The 16,494-nt window shown below is 42.5% G+C and overlaps 1 protein-coding gene across 14 annotated transcripts in view; it reads right to left on the bottom strand.

Moving 5' to 3' along the window:
* PTPRM (protein tyrosine phosphatase receptor type M) overlaps positions 1 to 16,494 on the bottom strand; it is a 1,480,454-nt gene that overhangs the window by 759,959 nt on the left and 704,001 nt on the right. For all 14 annotated transcript variants that reach the window (XM_069218824.1, XM_069218808.1, XM_069218810.1 and 11 more), the window contains exon 8: positions 10,652 to 10,960. In XM_069218824.1, the coding sequence (XP_069074925.1) occupies positions 10,652 to 10,960 (309 nt within the window). The remainder of the gene's footprint in view (positions 1 to 10,651; positions 10,961 to 16,494) is intronic.

Genomic DNA, 16,494 nt, shown 5'->3' with positions numbered 1-16,494 from the left:
CTGCTCTCTGTCCTCTCATATCTCTCCATCTTTTAGCTCTTTTTCTCTTCTGAAGCCCCCAGCTGTGCATGTTGCAGTTACCTGGGAGAAGCTGGAAAAAGTGACAAAGGTACCACCAGTGGCCTGGGTTGCTGCCCTAAACACAAGCATTAGCAAAGCCAATAGGTCCCACCTAGACACAACTAAAGTAATCTGCGAGATTCTATGTAACAAAATACCATCCTACAGGCTTTAGCACAGTGTAATATCAACTGACCATTAAAGCCCTGCTGCCTTTGATGCATGCATTTCCCAATAAGTAGTTACGATCTGCTTGCTTTGTTATAACTTTTGATTATAAACACATCACCCCAAGTAGCCTATACCAACGGTTTGACACTATGTACAGGCAGGGTCTACATAAGTGCGCAGAAACTGGCATCCATGAGACATACATTTACAATACAAATATGTACTAAGTTGCAGCTGGCAAAACAATATATAGCCCGTGTCAATCGGGCGTAACAAGAAAGATCATAGTGAAATTCTGCTCCTAGGTTTTGTCAGAGCGGGTGATTTCTAGAAATGGGGTCTCTAGTTCACAATGGGTTTGCACCCTGTCCAAGTAGAGATTGCACTCTAGACAGGATAAGGGAGATACCTGCTCAGATAACCCCTGCTTACCCATTTGGTAGCTTACACGAGCAGTGAGACTTATCTCGGAAGCAATGTGTAAAGAAAGCATTTGCACATAACACACAGTAATAAGTGAAAACACTACAAAAGGACAGCACGCCATTTTTAGAAAAATAGCTAATATTTATCCATATAAAAGAAGAACAAATACAATAAAACTCCAACATACAGTAATGATATATGACTTCTGCAAGGTTCACTCAAAAATACAGTTCCTTGAAGTCGATAACTCCACCTGGGGCTGTCACAGCATTGTGACCAACAAAAACAACAATTCAGGCTGGCCACGGAATCGCAGGCCAGCTACGGTGTTGGGAAGACCCACAAACAGTACCAATGATTTGCATGGCATTGTGATCCTCACAGTGAGCTCCGGAGAGAGCGGCGTTTGCAGAGTCGGTCCCGAAGTTGGTGTGGGAGTCGTTTGGCCCTTGAAGTCACACGTGTTGCAGATCGAACTCCGGGCTAATGAAGTCAGGAGCGCTGGCGTGGATGGTGTTGAGGCTGCGGTGTGAAGCAGGACGATGTGCGGTGCCCACGGTGCAGGCAGCGGCTCTGTTACGGAGTCCAGTGGTGGTGGTGAGACCAGGGCTGTAGTGTGAAGTGGGGAGGTGCGATGTGCGGTGTCCCCAGGCCACGGTGCAGGCAGCGTCATCGTCTTTGCTGCACTGTCGTTGGTAGGCCCAAGCAGGCATGCAGGACGGAACGGTGCTTCGTGACCCCCACAAGTGGTTTCCACAGGCCATGGTGCGGGAAGGGATGCCTGGTGATGACTCTGGAGTCAATGGTACTGGCGTCGGTGGACCAGGGCTGCGGTGCGGGATGGGACGGTGCTTTGTGTACCTAGGCTGCTGTGTGAGCAGGTGATGCCGGAGTGTGGGGCCCACAGGTCGCAATGTGTGCAGAGGCTCAGTGAAATCGTCCAATGACAGCGTCGGTGAGACCAGGTTCGCGGTGCGAAGCGGGGCAGTGCGACTCCATGCGGCATCGGCAGGTCACAGTGCAGGCCAGCGGCGTCATTGGCAGCGTTACAGTGGTTTTTCCTATTGAACAGCATGAAACACACAGTTCCGGTTCCAAGTGCTGCAGGTCGAGGTAACCGAAGTCTTTGGTTTGAGACTACCAACAGGAGACAATCTCTACTCCAAGCCCTTGGAGAACTTTCTCAAGCAGTATACACAGCAAAGTTCACCCTTTGTTCTCTTTTAAGGCAGAAAGAGCAACTGCAGGCCAACCCAGCAAAGTAACACAGCAAAGGGGCAGTACTCCTCCTCCAGCTCTTCAGCTGTTCTCCTTGGCAGAGTTTCCTCTTGATTCCAGAAAGATTCTAAAAGTCTTGGGTTTGGGGTCCATTACTTATACCCCTTTCTGCCTTTGAAGTTAGCAAACTTCAAAGCAAAGTCTCAAGTGTTTGCAAAATCCTTCCTTGTCCAGGCCAGGCCCCAGGCACGCTTCAGGGGGTTGGAGACTGTATTGTGTTAGGATAGGCACAGTCCTTTCAGGTTTAAGTGACCACTCCTCTCCCCACTCTAGCTCAGATGGCTTATCAGGATATGCGGCCTACACCCCAGCTCTGTTTGTGTCACTGTCTAGAGGAGAGGTGTAAACAGCCCAACTGTCAAACTGACCCAATCGGGGAATCCACAAACAGGCAGCCACAGAATGGTTTAAGCAAGAAAATGCCTACTTTCTAAAAGTGTCATTTTCAAACTTGTAATCTAAAAACCAACTTCACTAAAAGATGTATTTTTAAATTGTGAGTTCAGAGACCCCATACTCCATATTTTTATCTGCCCTCCCTAAAAGGGATTCTGTGCTTTATAGTTATTTAAAGGCAGCCCCCATGTTAACCTAGGAGGGAAATAGGCCTTGCAACAGTGAAAAATCGAATTTGGCAGTATTTCACTGCTAGGACATGTAACACACCCCAGTAAAGTCTTACTTTTCAAATACACTGCACTCTGCCCATGGGGCTACCTAGGGGTGCCTTATATGTACCAAAAGCAAAGGTTTGGGCCTGGCAAGTGAGTATACTTGCCAGGTCGAATTGGCAGTTTAAAACTGCAAACACATACACTGCAGTGGCAGGTCTGAGCCACGTTTACACAGCTACCAATGTGGGTGGCACAACCAGTGCTGCCGGGCCACCAGTAGCATTTGATTTACAGGCCCTGGGCACCTCTAGTACACTTTACTAGGGTCTTAACAGTAAATCAAATATGCCAATCATGGATAACCCAATCACCAATATGCTGACCTGCCATACACTGCTACTCCAGCACATATTCTGAGCTCCCACAATTTCCATGCGTAGGTTACTGAATGGTTAATTGAACCATTTATTCTGCAAGCCTCCTTGCTAAACCTAAGGAAAGGTAAGCTTAGACAACGTGAGTGTATGCATCATTAACACTCAGAAAAACGTGGTGGAATTAAGAGCGGTGACATTAAGTAGTAATTGGAAGTTTTTAATCGGGGACACAAGTTAGAGGTCTAGATATTAATAAGGATTGTCTAATAACAGAATGCGGATGAACAGATAAGCTGCAGTTAATATCACCTGTATCATATATCACCCATGGTTTACCTCAATGATAAAATCATTATGGCCTTAATGAGTCAATATGTGCTTAAGTGCTGTTGCTTTTCTTCTTTGAAGGCTCTATTTTCATTTCAACCACTGTGTTCCTTAGGCGCACTCTCCTTTATGACACAACAAATTGAAACCAATCTGCAATCCTGCTGTCAGGTAATGTGCAATGTCCCAAATCAGCACTATTGATTACCACTATTCTGCATGCTGATCCTGATCACCATTGTCCAGCTACCTGACGCACTTTGGTATGGGGTGTTTCTCTTGTTCATTGAAAAGTTGATAAATTGAAGACCACGTCAATCAAATTGTTTTTCCACTTTTTTAAGTTTTACTTCACTCTTGTACTCAAAATGAAAACGTTGCTTCATTCACTGCTAATCATTCCAGATACAATGCCTTAATGGCATTATGAAATGATGTTCAATCTTAATGATGCACATTTGTCAGACCCAATGCATTTCGGGTCAACTGACCCTTCCACAGGGGTATCTAAAAATATAAAATACTGGGTCACCTACTGGAACTACCATGCTCTTGCAGGGGCAGCTCCTTCTCAACGGCAAAGAGGCATTGCTCCACTAGCTGAGCCAGCCGCTGAAAAATAAAACAATATTTTACTACTGTTTTATTTTTCCGATGCTGGCTCAGTCAGCAGGTGCAGGGAGGGGCAGGGCTGGGCCATGGGAGGGGGTGTGGAGTCCATCAAATTGCACGTGTCAGTTTGACCTGCCACACCCGGGTTGGACAAACTACAGAGACTCCCCATTCACTGATAGGTAGACCAAGCCACTCAGACCAATTCTGACACTGCTCTCAGAAGGTGACGTTCAGTATTTTTCATTTTTAGATACCCCTGAGAAGGGTCGGTTTCTCAAAAAGCATTGGGTCTGACAAATGTGCATTGTTAAGATTCTACATTATTTGATAATGCCTTAAGAACAATGTATCTGGAATGATTATCTGTGGATGAAGCAACGTTTTCAGTTTGAGTAAAAGAGTGAATTAAAACTTCAAAAAGTGGAAACACAATTTGATTCACGTGGTCTTCAATTTATCAAATTTTCAATGGACATGAGAAATAACCCACAGGTCATAGTGAACTGTGTCACGTAGCTAGCCAGCGGTGACCACGACCAGCATGCAGAATAGTGTTTTATTTCCCCATAAGATTAAATATAATGTACTTCTTTAAATAAATGACAACCATTATTTGTATCAATAAAGTCCTTCATACTGCACAATGCAATGTCCCCAATTTTGTATTTTCTAGTTATATTCTATCATTTTATCTTTACTATTATTATTACTATGAAATGTTTTTCTTTTATTATTTGAAATTTTCCGCCTATTTCTCCGTCACTTAATGTGATGTCCTTTGTGGATAAGGACACGTGACATCGCCATGACAGGAGTGCACTTTCCGGAATGCTCCGGGAGGGACTGTAGTTTGCAAAATACTTGTAACCTGGCTGCCCAATTACAAACTTTGAACACCACCGTAAGAATGGAAGGTGAAAACACGTCAAAAGAATTTTAATGCAGTCTAGACTTTTTATAGCAACTAGAGGCAGAAAGCCCGCCTTATAAAAGAAGATTTTACACAAACACTACTGCTGATGCAAGTGACTTAGTTTAACTCCCAGTGCATGTACCTGTGCTGCCCCATATAGGGAAATGTCTTCCTTAAAATAAATGTAGATTTTCACAGTTAATGAAATGAAACATACCACATTCTTACTACTGCGAGTACATTTTTGTTTTACTTATTAATTTTCAGTGAATTAAGAACGACTGCATTTGCCAGGGAAAAACTTCTATCACATATTCCTGCGCTTCCTAATGCCGCGCATGCAGGTTCTCTGCACTGTTTAGGAATGTTGTGATATTTCACAACTTTTTCTCTTTCACAAGTAAGTTTTAGTTCATGCCGAACCTCCCTGTTTCCAAAGCCAAATAACTTTCTTAAGCACCAGGCTGAAGGGTGAGGTGTTGACCCCATGTCCTATGACCCCAGAGGATACATTGGCAGAAGAATTCACATAACTGTTGACTCCGAGGACAACCCATGAATTTTCATGCCTTGTGATTCTAAGATGAAACAGGAAACAGACGTGCATGCAAATCAAGTATGAAGGACTACCCGTCCAGAAAAGGGAAGAAAACCGCACATACACCCTTGGGGCGATAACTTCTTCCCATTTATTCCTACCGGAATACAGTCACTGTGGTCCTCATAACCCCTGGCTAATTTACCTCTCACTATCTGCAATACACTAATAGTCAATATGTCCTATTCTTTGAAACACAATCTGCAATGCAGAGAGGTCTTCCATTCTTTTACTGAGATGATGCCTCTTAAATTTGTTCTGCTAATACTGCCCTGTACAGGTTCAGAATATGCACTCTCCATCACATGAGCAGCACACAACAGATGCACAAACAGTGGAGCACAAACCAACCACCACCAGAGGTCCACGGACACCTATTCCTTCCCAGGTATAGTTTTGGAAAATTATGTGAACTGCTGCACATTTACACGAAAAGCAGTCACATCCCAGGGCAATCACTCCATGCATTTGGTTTGTTTTAATGCATTTTGCTAGTGGGTAGTTTACAATAATTGTGTTGTGTACAGACTATCACCTCTTCCGTATCTTTACCACCATCCTAATTTCTCTTCCTCTCTCCTACCCTCCCTCCAATGTGTCTCGATTGTTCCTCCCCCTGTGTTTACAACATTCTTCGTAGCTCCTGCCTCCTGTTCATCACTTTACATGACTTTTCTTTCCCCTTTCTGACCCCAGTCTTCTGCACCACCCTGCTGTCCCCTTTCACTGCCAGAAATAGGTTGTCTGATGCCAATTAGAGTGAAGCTTTTCAAACTGAAGTCTGCATTTTCTCTGATGGCAGACATCCTCCTCTTAAGAGGTGGTGTATTGCTGGAGACTCCGTGATCCGGAAGATTCTCCAGCAGAGACAGACCACAGCCAAACAGTATTTTTGTGACTGGCACATTTTCTGCCTGTGACCATAATACCATACATTTGGGGGGGTTTTGGCTGGAATTTTTGTTTTTTTGGGTGCAATGTTTTCGAACCCAGACTCCAAAATCCAGTTGGAAGTGGTGGGGCTCCCAATGCTCAATCCAGAATTACACCCCACCCCACCTTATCACACTGTACTCTGGCCTGGCTGTGCAAACTTAAGACTCCCAGAGCAGACTGCATTCAGACATGCAAACATGTAGACCATCAAGCATCTGCTCGATGACACAAAGTCATCAAAGGCATGTAGAATAATTCCACCAGCCAGACTCACCACTCTTTCCCATTTCCTGCAACTCTCTACAGAAAAAGTGGCAGTTGAAATAGGAAGCAACTCAGCCGTCCTGACCCATTCTTCCTTTCTCATGGGATGCAGAATAAGATGCAAGGAAAATGGTGAATGCCCAACACAACAGAAGTATGGCGTCTTTCCTCTTTCTTTAGCCTGTTTGAAGAGGAAAGAGAGCAAATGAGGAAAACCCAAAGGGCGAGGTGCAGCTATTTTTTCCAGCTTCGACTTAGCAAATGGTAAACTATTAACAGATATTGATGAATACTTGAAGCTTGTGAGAGATTGTGGGTGGCATGTGCCAAAAGAAGGTGAGTTGAGAGAGATTCTCAAACTCCCTGTAAACATTTTGGTGTGCTAAGCACTACATCCCTCTTTTGGCACTCTCCTATCTGGTTTCAATCAATGTACATTTTGAAGACAACAGTTTGGAAACACCCTTAAAATTATGACTCTGTGGGTGTTTCCTTTGTTTAGACATCCTCTCTCTGACTTGCACACTCCTGGCATGGCATTGCTTACGGATGCAGAAAAACCTGCATACCTTGCGTAACTTCCACTCACAAGTGACACGTGCATGCAAATCTATCTGCATTTGGAATCCTCCAGTCCTTGTGAATTAAGAAAAAGTCTTGCAGGAAAGGAAGAGTTTAAAACTAGTTCTGTGTACACACAAACAAACCAGTGTGAGCCTGACACCTGCTTGGAAAGAAAACCAGGTTCTAGAATCTTCAATGAGATGTGCTTGTCTTCTTATGATTTACTTTGCATTTTGATATAAATATTTTATGTGGAATCTGGGAAAAGAGGAAACTAGGTGTTCTTGTCAGCCCATGACTTCAAAACGTACTCAGGGTAGAATGCACAGACTAATGTTTAAGCAGCTGCCTTACAACATGTAGGATGAAATACACCTGGTGACTGTTGTAGCTATAAGACAATTTAAATAATTTCGAGGTTTGAATACTTTGAACAATGGGATATCGCCTCTTCTAAATAGACAATACATAATATATATATATATATATATATATATGTGTATTTCTACTGCACAAACCTAAAATGCGGCAGAACCCTGTATAGGGTCCAAGACATGCAGAAAGTCAATGAGTGATAGGATAAGTAACTGGGTTGTGGACAGTTAATGCACTGTGATGTAGTGCTGTTTAAAGAGGTCCTTCTTCAACTCATTTCTGAATTGGAGCAGCATTGAGGTTGTCCTGATGGGTAAGGGGGAGCTTGTCACAGATTCTGAGTACAAAGATGGAAATGGGCAGCCATCTTGTTTGACCTTATTTTTTATAAAACGTCTTAGTCTACAATCTAATGGAGGCCTGGCTGTAGATGTGCTGAGAGCCATCAGAGATTGGGGGCTTTTCTGCAAGATAATTATATTACATTATCTGCTAGAAGATAAGTTGGTCATGCAAACTGTCTGAAATAATGACAAAAATACTGGTCAGACTACAACTCACCAAGAACTGCATAAATTATTATGTATGTGCTGTAACTAAAGGCCTGGCAAATGGCCTTGAATACATGTGCCATAACAGATATTGTTGACTATAATTGATCTGGTACATCTGAACAATATTTTTCAACTATCATCCATTGCCACAAACACATTGTTAATCTACTGGCAGCACCAAGAGTTAATTTCTAGTGGTCAATCACTTTACGAGTTGATGTAACATAACATTAGTTGCCATCTAGAGCAATGCTGTATCATAAATACAAGCAAACAGAGACAGGGCAATATACTACAGATGCAATATGATGCTTCAACCCTAATTCTTTTCTTTTACTGGGACAGCCCGAGTTGTGTACGCTACCAGAGGCCTTTTTGACGTTCTCGGAGACCTAGCAACATACCTGTCAAAGTCTGTGCCCTGTGCATCCCTAATTTTAAGTTTTCACCTCTTGTGTGCCAATACTCCGTTAGTACATTTGAGGATCATGTTACCCCAACACCATGTGAATAAAGGTACAGATCCTCCAATACTATTTCCATACCAAGTCATAATACAGGGAGTGCAGAATTATTAGGCAAGTTGTATTTTTGAGGATTAATTTTATTATTGAACAACAACCATGTTCTCAATGAACCCAAAAAACTCATTAATATCAAAGCTGAATATTTTTGGAAGTAGTTTTTAGTTTGTTTTTAGTTTTAGCTATGTTAGGGGGATATCTGTGTGTGCAGGTGACTATTACTGTGCATAATTATTAGGCAACTTAACAAAAAAATATATATACCCATTTCAATTATTTATTATTACCAGTGAAACCAATATAACATCTCAACATTCACAAATATACATTTCTGACATTCAAAAACAAAACAAAAACAAATCAGTGACCAATATAGCCACCTTTCTTTGCAAGGACACTCAAAAGCCTGCCATCCATGGATTCTGTCAGTGTTTTGATCTGTTCACCATCAACATTGCGTGCAGCAGCAACCACAGCCTCCCAGACACTGTTCAGAGAGGTGTACTGTTTTCCCTCCTTGTAAATCTCACATTTGATGATGGACCACAGGTTCTCAATGGGGTTCAGATCAGGTGAACAAGGAGGCCATGTCATTAGATTTCCTTCTTTTATACCCTTTCTTGCCAGCCACGCTGTGGAGTACTTGGACGCGTGTGATGGAGCATTGTCCTGCATGAAAACCATGTTTTTCTTGAAGGATGCAGACTTCTTCCTGTACCACTGCTTGAAGAAGGTGTCTTCCAGGAACTGGCAGTAGGACTGGGAGTTGAGCTTGACTCCATCCTCAACCCGAAAAGGCCCCACAAGCTCATCTTTGATGATACCAGCCCAAACCAGTACTCCACCTCCACCTTGCTGGCGTCTGAGTCGGACTGGAGCTCTCTGCCCTTTACCAATCCAGCCACGGGCCCATCCATCTGGCCCATCAAGACTCACTCTCATTTCATCAGTCCATAAAACCTTAGAAAAATCAGTCTTGAGATATTTCTTGGCCCAGTCTTGATGTTTCAGCTTGTGTGTCTTGTTCAGTGGTGGTCGTCTTTCAGCCTTTCTTACCTTGGCCATGTCTCTGAGTATTGCACACCTTGTGCTTTTGGGCACTCCAGTGATGTTGCAGCTCTGAAATATGGCCAAACTGGTGGCAAGTGGCATCGTGGCAGCTGCACGCTTGACTTTTCTCAGTTCATGGGCAGTTATTTTGCACCTTGGTTTTTCCACACACTTCTTGCGACCCTGTTGACTATTTTGAATGAAAAGCTTGATTGTTCGATGATCACGCTTCAGAAGCTTTGCAATTTTAAGAGTGCTGCATCCCTCTGCAAGATATATCACTATTTTTGACTTTTCTCAGCCTGTCAAGTCCTTCTTTTGACCCATTTTGCCAAAGGAAAGGAAGTTGCCTAATAATTATGCACACCTGATATAGGGTGTTGATGTCATTAGACCACACCCCTTCTCATTACAGAGATGCACATCACCTAATATGCTTAATTGGTAGTAGGCTTTCGAGCCTATACAGCTTGGAGTAAGACAACATGCATAAAGAGGATGATGTGGTCAAAATACTCATTTGCCTAATAATTCTGCACTCCCTGTATATAAGATATAGGAATTTAAGATACATACTATCTATAGAGACAAAACAAACCCAAGAGTAGGAAGGACCTAGGTAATTTAAGTCATAAACACAACAGTGGTTCCTCTTAAACTAAGGGGGGATTCTTTTCGAGCATTGATTAAAGGAGTTTTCATACTTGAACGAAAATACACTTCCAAAACACACATATATTGTAAAAATTATAATATGTGTACTAGATAACAAGTAAAAGATGAATACAGTGCTAAATAAATGAATGTGTTTGCACAAAGTGAATACAGCAACCCATCTTTGAGACCCCAATGGAAGATTAATATTCTTGTGACCACTGGATGTGGGCTATCAGATCCCGGAAAATATATTTCAACATGTCTAAAATGCACACAAGCATTTAACTTTATATAGTAAATGAAATGATTCTGAATTATTTCACGTATATGAACATGAACAAAACTCACCATCTTCATCAGTCTGCACAATTAGTTCTTGGCTTTCCTTTCGCCCTTCGGGGTTCATGAGAATCAGCTTTACGCTCACATTGGTGTACGGTGACAGGTTTGTGATGGTGTGCTGGGGATGTGAGCTCTCCGTGTCCCAGCTCACTTCTTCTCTCACTTGCTCCTGACCGCCAACCTGGTAGCGGTAGTGGATGGTAAGGTTGAATCGATGGCAACGGGTGACATTGTAACCGAAGGGCTCCCAGCGGATGGTAAGCTGCCTTGATTTAATTTCCACCACCTCCAGTTTTCGTGGACCATGCATCGGATCTGGCAAAATAAATGTTTCAGTTTATGTTAAAAATTTGTAACTCAAATTCAGTAGCAAAAAAGAGACAGAGCGAATTATGAGGGCGGTGTATCCATACATCGTATGGAGACATTTTGTGCCCAGCATCAAAAGTTCACTTAGATTTATTAAAAACATTTTAAGGCAGGAGATACACCAGTAACTGACTTTTAAAACTGAAATGACTACGTAGATTTCCCTTTTGTATTCACAGATAAAATATGGATTTGCATATTCAGGTATCGTTTTACAGTTTGAATAATGCTATTGAAAGGCTCGCCTTATTGCGCACTTTTCCATTTTGCCAAAAAACTTGTGTGAGTGTGGGATATGCCTTGCTACATTAGGGGATATTAGCGAAACAATTGATACCTATTTCAAAAGTTTCATACAACTAATGCCTGCTTTCAGGTATGGTGAGAGTTCTCTGTTAACGTATTCATTTTGAATTATTTTATTACACCGAAGTGGAGGGTAGGCTGGCCACAAATGAGCCCAACAACTCCAAATAATACAAAGGAACAGTCACACGCAAGACATATTTGTACACCTAAAAGAAAGGCGTTTGATTGTGTTTCTTAATTTTGAATTTCATTTTCAATATGGTGTCTGCTTTATGGACCTTTGAAAAAAATAATGAATAAATAAAAAAAAGTTCCAAACTTTTTTGATTTTATTTTGTGACAGAGGAAAATCAAGCATGTAAATGATAAAACAGGGTAAAGTTACGGAGGTCTGTGAGCAAGTATATAAGTATAGGTTTCTGGAAAAGTCTGCACATAAGTGGCATCTTTTTAACACTCACTAAGGGAAATATGAGGAAGATGTGGACAGACAAGGGCATAAGAAGGACAAACAAGGAAAAAGTAGAGTAGGAGATGAAAAAGAGCACAGCTAAGGCCGACATTGGATAGAATCGAACTACATAAGCAAACTGAACAATTAATTCCACACACTTAAAAATGGGAACAGCTGCTCTCTTTTTAATCATTTTCTTAAAGACAGACTTGATTGGGATTAACATAAGGAGAGGAAAAGAGTCGGCGACCTTCACAGTTCTTAGTTTCCTCCAATGTGTCTTTAACTGATCTTACCGTTCACCTGAACAGAAGAAGGAAACGTGGGCTGGAAGTGGGCACTGAACAAATTCTACATCAAACATAAGTAATGTTGTGACTGCAATCCTTTGTACTCAGCTGGCAGACGGAGGGAGATGGACTGGATGTTCCCGCCTCCTCCTCCCAGTCCACATGCATCAGTAGAATCTGAAAGGGCCTTTCCTCTGCCTACTTGATGAGTGGGATGGCATAAATGAGAGTAAGTGGTTTTAAACTCTTTTTGAAGTAACAAAAAACCTGTGCGGTGCTTTAGGTGTCTGATAGCTCAGAAAAAGTACAACCAGCCCAGGGTTTTCAGCCATATGCAGCCCACACTGGTGCAGTACAAAGAGACTGAAATCTAGCAAAAGACGCAGGATTCTCCCAACAGTAGGAATACAGACTGCATAAGCTTCAATCAAAAAGCCTCCCTGGAAAATGTCCTTTATTCGAATTAATTTCAAGTGACAGTAATGCATGAACAGTCCAGCCCGAACTACCAGACCAGGTCCTCCCTGGGTCGAAAACAAACATCCTGGGACAGTGCCAAGACTGATTTGCATATGACCGGGTCTACACTGGGGTGGTGTAGTGGGAAAAAAACAATGGATTAAACCCCGATCTCTGGGACCGGGGGTGAATGTCTGCATTGTTCAGCATTCCTTCCATTATCTGTTCTTTTATTTTTGTCACTCTGAGTGGGAAGGGTATGCCCAGACATGGGTCCCGTGCTCAATGCACCCCTGGATTCAAGCTAGCCTGGCTGATGAAGGGTGATACCCTGAAACCGATCCTAGGATGCTTGTTTCCAGTCCAGGGAGGACCAGGCTTGGCAGGTCGGGCTGGACTGTTAAAGACTGATTTGCATATGACTGGCTCAAACTGGGGTGGTGTGGTGGGCAAAAAAACAATGGATTGAACCCAGATCTTTGTGACTGGGGGTGAATGTTTGCATCGTTCAGCATTCCATCCATCATCTGTTCTTTTTGCTTTTGTCACTTTAAGTGGGAAGTGGTCCTGTGCTCACCGCACCACTGGATTCAAGCTAGCCTGGCTGATTAAGGGTGATACCCTGAAACCAGTCCCAGGATGCACATTTCCGGTCCAGGGAGGACCTGGCTTGGCAGTTCGGGCTGCACTATTCCCATGGGGAACAGGGTCAAGACTGATTTGCATATGGCTGGGGCCAAACTGAGGTGGTGTGGTGGGCAAAAAAACATTGGATTAAACACAGATCTTTGTGGCTGTGGGTAAATGTTTGCATTGTTCTGCATTCTGCCAATCATCTGTTCTTTTTGATTCTTAGCAAGTACTCTGATTGGCAGTCATGTTCCAGACAGCAAACAGATTAACCAAGGATTCCTCTGGCCCAGCCGCATTAGAAAATTAGTTAATAAAATGCACTGCACACAATGTAATGGCTCAGATTACGGACTTTCTGGAAAGAGAGCTGCAGGTGCTCCCCAATTCAAATCCAATACAGCTGTTGTACCTGCTAGCAGAAGTAGACCTCAGTATGCTAATGAGATTTCTAATCACTTAGCGACTCAGCCCAACAATATTCACATGCTGAACCAACAACAGATGGGCGGATTTAATAATAAAAAAAACGAAGATTTCAGGACATGTGGATCTGGATTGTTTGTTAACGCTTATGATTTTATTGACAGTATTTACATTATTGAATTTTCCTACCATCATTACCACAGGGCAGCTCGCCTTAAAAGCAAGATTGTTTAGTGGATGCAGTGTCTGTTCATAACTAACTTGATGGCGGGCACACACCCTTCACTGATTTCTTCACCACTCTTAGACAACGAATGTTCAAAGTACTAGTTGCTACAAAATAGTATTCAATCCTTATATATTGCAAGAATAATGCTTGTAAATCTTTTCCAGATTCTGGGCGAGGAATCACCGTGGCACACGGCCAGAGATCTACAATATTCCATCCAAATATGTTTGATCTGCTAAAATATGATGCGCTCCCCACTCCGGCACGAGCCAGTGCCGTAATCAAAGTGATCAGTCCACCCAGCAGCATGTGGTGAGACTCTTACATCTCAGTAATGTTCATAAGCATTAGGCTGAATGGGGTAACCCAGAGGTGTGGGGCTGCTGGGATCTGTGTTACATCCCTGGATGTAGCAAAAAGTATAAACCCAAAAAACGTTTGAGCAATTAGAAGCCTGTTCGGGGTTGCTTTCAATTTCATAAAAATTGACAAATCATACATGAATGTAAACCATGGGAGTTTCCAGTGATTACTGACGTGCACACATGGGGTAGGTCTTTGAATCTCCCCATTCTGCTACAAGGTTTATTCTGGAAGATTTGTTTTTTTGTTACAGATAGGAACATTTAGCCTAAAATTCAAATTAAATGTGTTCTGTCTTTCTTGTTGTTCATGCTTATGGTGACTGAAACATCATGTGTTTGGCTTCTCAGTCACGGCTGAGTGGTTGGTGAGCAGATCTGTGGTCAAGCACAGAAGCTTCTACTGCTGACTGGACTACCGGCAGAGCTTCATCCAGAGCCTGCATTCTCCACCATGGGCCACACATCATCACATCTGTCCTTATGGTATCCTCTGTCTTCAAGTGCATCTGAGGGCCACTGGGTTACTGGTCAGGGATGTGCATAGCCTTGTATATCTGACAATTTGCAGAGCACGGATGAACGTCCTCAAAGCCTGGAAAGCTATGTACCCTATACTGGGATACAGAGTAGCGTTGTAGATCAAGTTGTTGTTTTAAAGCCAAAAGCACATCTGCATGTATTACCTTTGCCACAGAGTAATATACAGAGGGGAGTGTACTCATTACTGTGACAGATGTTGGCTGCCAGTGGAGCAAACTCTGTATACTGAACTGGAACTGCAGTACCCACACTCAGTGGTGTATCATGTGGAGGACCAGCAAGCACATCAGTCTCCGGAGATCCAAAGAACTATTCTTGACTTTGCCACAGCCACTAACAATTACTATACTCCTTTTACAAACTCAAAACTATCCCACTGTGCAACAGTGATGCCAACAGCTGTGCATTTGGTCTCCTGCAACTCTGATGTTTGTTTCATGAACCCACATTAATGGCTGCTCCGTGTGCTTCTCTTTCTACCCCTCCTCCTTTGTCTTATCCTTTAATTTTTTTCATTTATGTTCTCCTCTCATTGTATTCAGTAATTCTCTACTATTTCCTGCATATCTCCTCTTCCTCACACTAGGCCCTCCATTGCAATGTGTTTAAGACCCCATCAAATAATGATGTACACCCTCACTCCACTGCCCCCTCCATCATTCACTATGAATCTCTTTATTAGTCTGTTCTACTAAACTAAAGAATTGTCTCAGACATCGGAGGAATACAAATGTAGAAGACCTGTGGGCATGGCTTCCTTCTGCCTCAGAAGGAGTATCTCTCCCCCAGCCCAGTAGTTGGGGGCTTTACGATGCCTTCCTCTCTGTGACAAAATGGATCCTGCACAGATAAAGCAGAATTACTATTTTTTAATGCAAGATCTTTATTAGCTTTGCCAAAAAACAAGACAGAAAACAGATGCAAACAAACCCTCAGCTAATGCTTGATTGAGTTGTAAGCAGAACTGAAAAATGCTAACATGTTGTGCAATAGTATTCTTATCTAGCGAGTCCAATCCTGGATTCAATAAATACACACACTGAATGGACTTAAGTATAAATCTGAGTAGATAGAAGCCGTGTGAATCACCTGGTAGGTACACATTCCAGTCCGGATGATGATGTTCAAGCTTGTATGAACCGGCTCACCAAAGAACTGTGTCAAATGATGCTTCTGACATGATCTTTGTCAGGCTGAAAAACACTTTTCTTGCATACATTTATGAAGAAAGGAAGGGAGTATATCAGCTGCAAGTTCAGATCTTGGTGTATGCCATGATTTGGAAGGCAGTCAGTGCAAGGCATTTTATTTATCACTTTTTCTCATTAGCTGCCTTTTGTACAGCATGAACCTAGCCCAAGGGAATCAGAGTGCTTTACAAAAGAACTAGACTATGTTACAAATTTATTCTCCGTTTCAAGCACAGGGATATTAAATAATTTGGCCAGAATACCATAATGTTAAGGTGCGGACGGCAGTCGTACCTGGATGCACATATTTCAAAGTCGGAAGTTCACGCCAATAAAGTATATCTCCTCCGTAGTTGAACAAAGGGCTGCAACCTGATCCAGAATTCAGAGTTTCTGTAATTGTAGGTGTCTTTACAACACTAACTTCAACAACGGACTACTATCAGGTGTGGTTAGCCAACATCTCTTCGCAGGGGCCAGGTTATATTTAGTCTACTTAAAACTCACAGGATATTCAACAAGCATTTGCAATGCAACGGGTCTTGCGTTTGCTCGAGTTAGAGTTAGAGCTATTAGCATTGTAAACTC

The sequence above is a fragment of the Pleurodeles waltl genome, chromosome 2_1, assembly GCF_031143425.1.
Source record: "Pleurodeles waltl isolate 20211129_DDA chromosome 2_1, aPleWal1.hap1.20221129, whole genome shotgun sequence".
Classification (NCBI taxonomy): domain Eukaryota; kingdom Metazoa; phylum Chordata; class Amphibia; order Caudata; family Salamandridae; genus Pleurodeles; species Pleurodeles waltl.
Note: the sequence above shows the minus strand (reverse complement) of the source record. Positions and strands in the feature narration are given on the sequence as shown.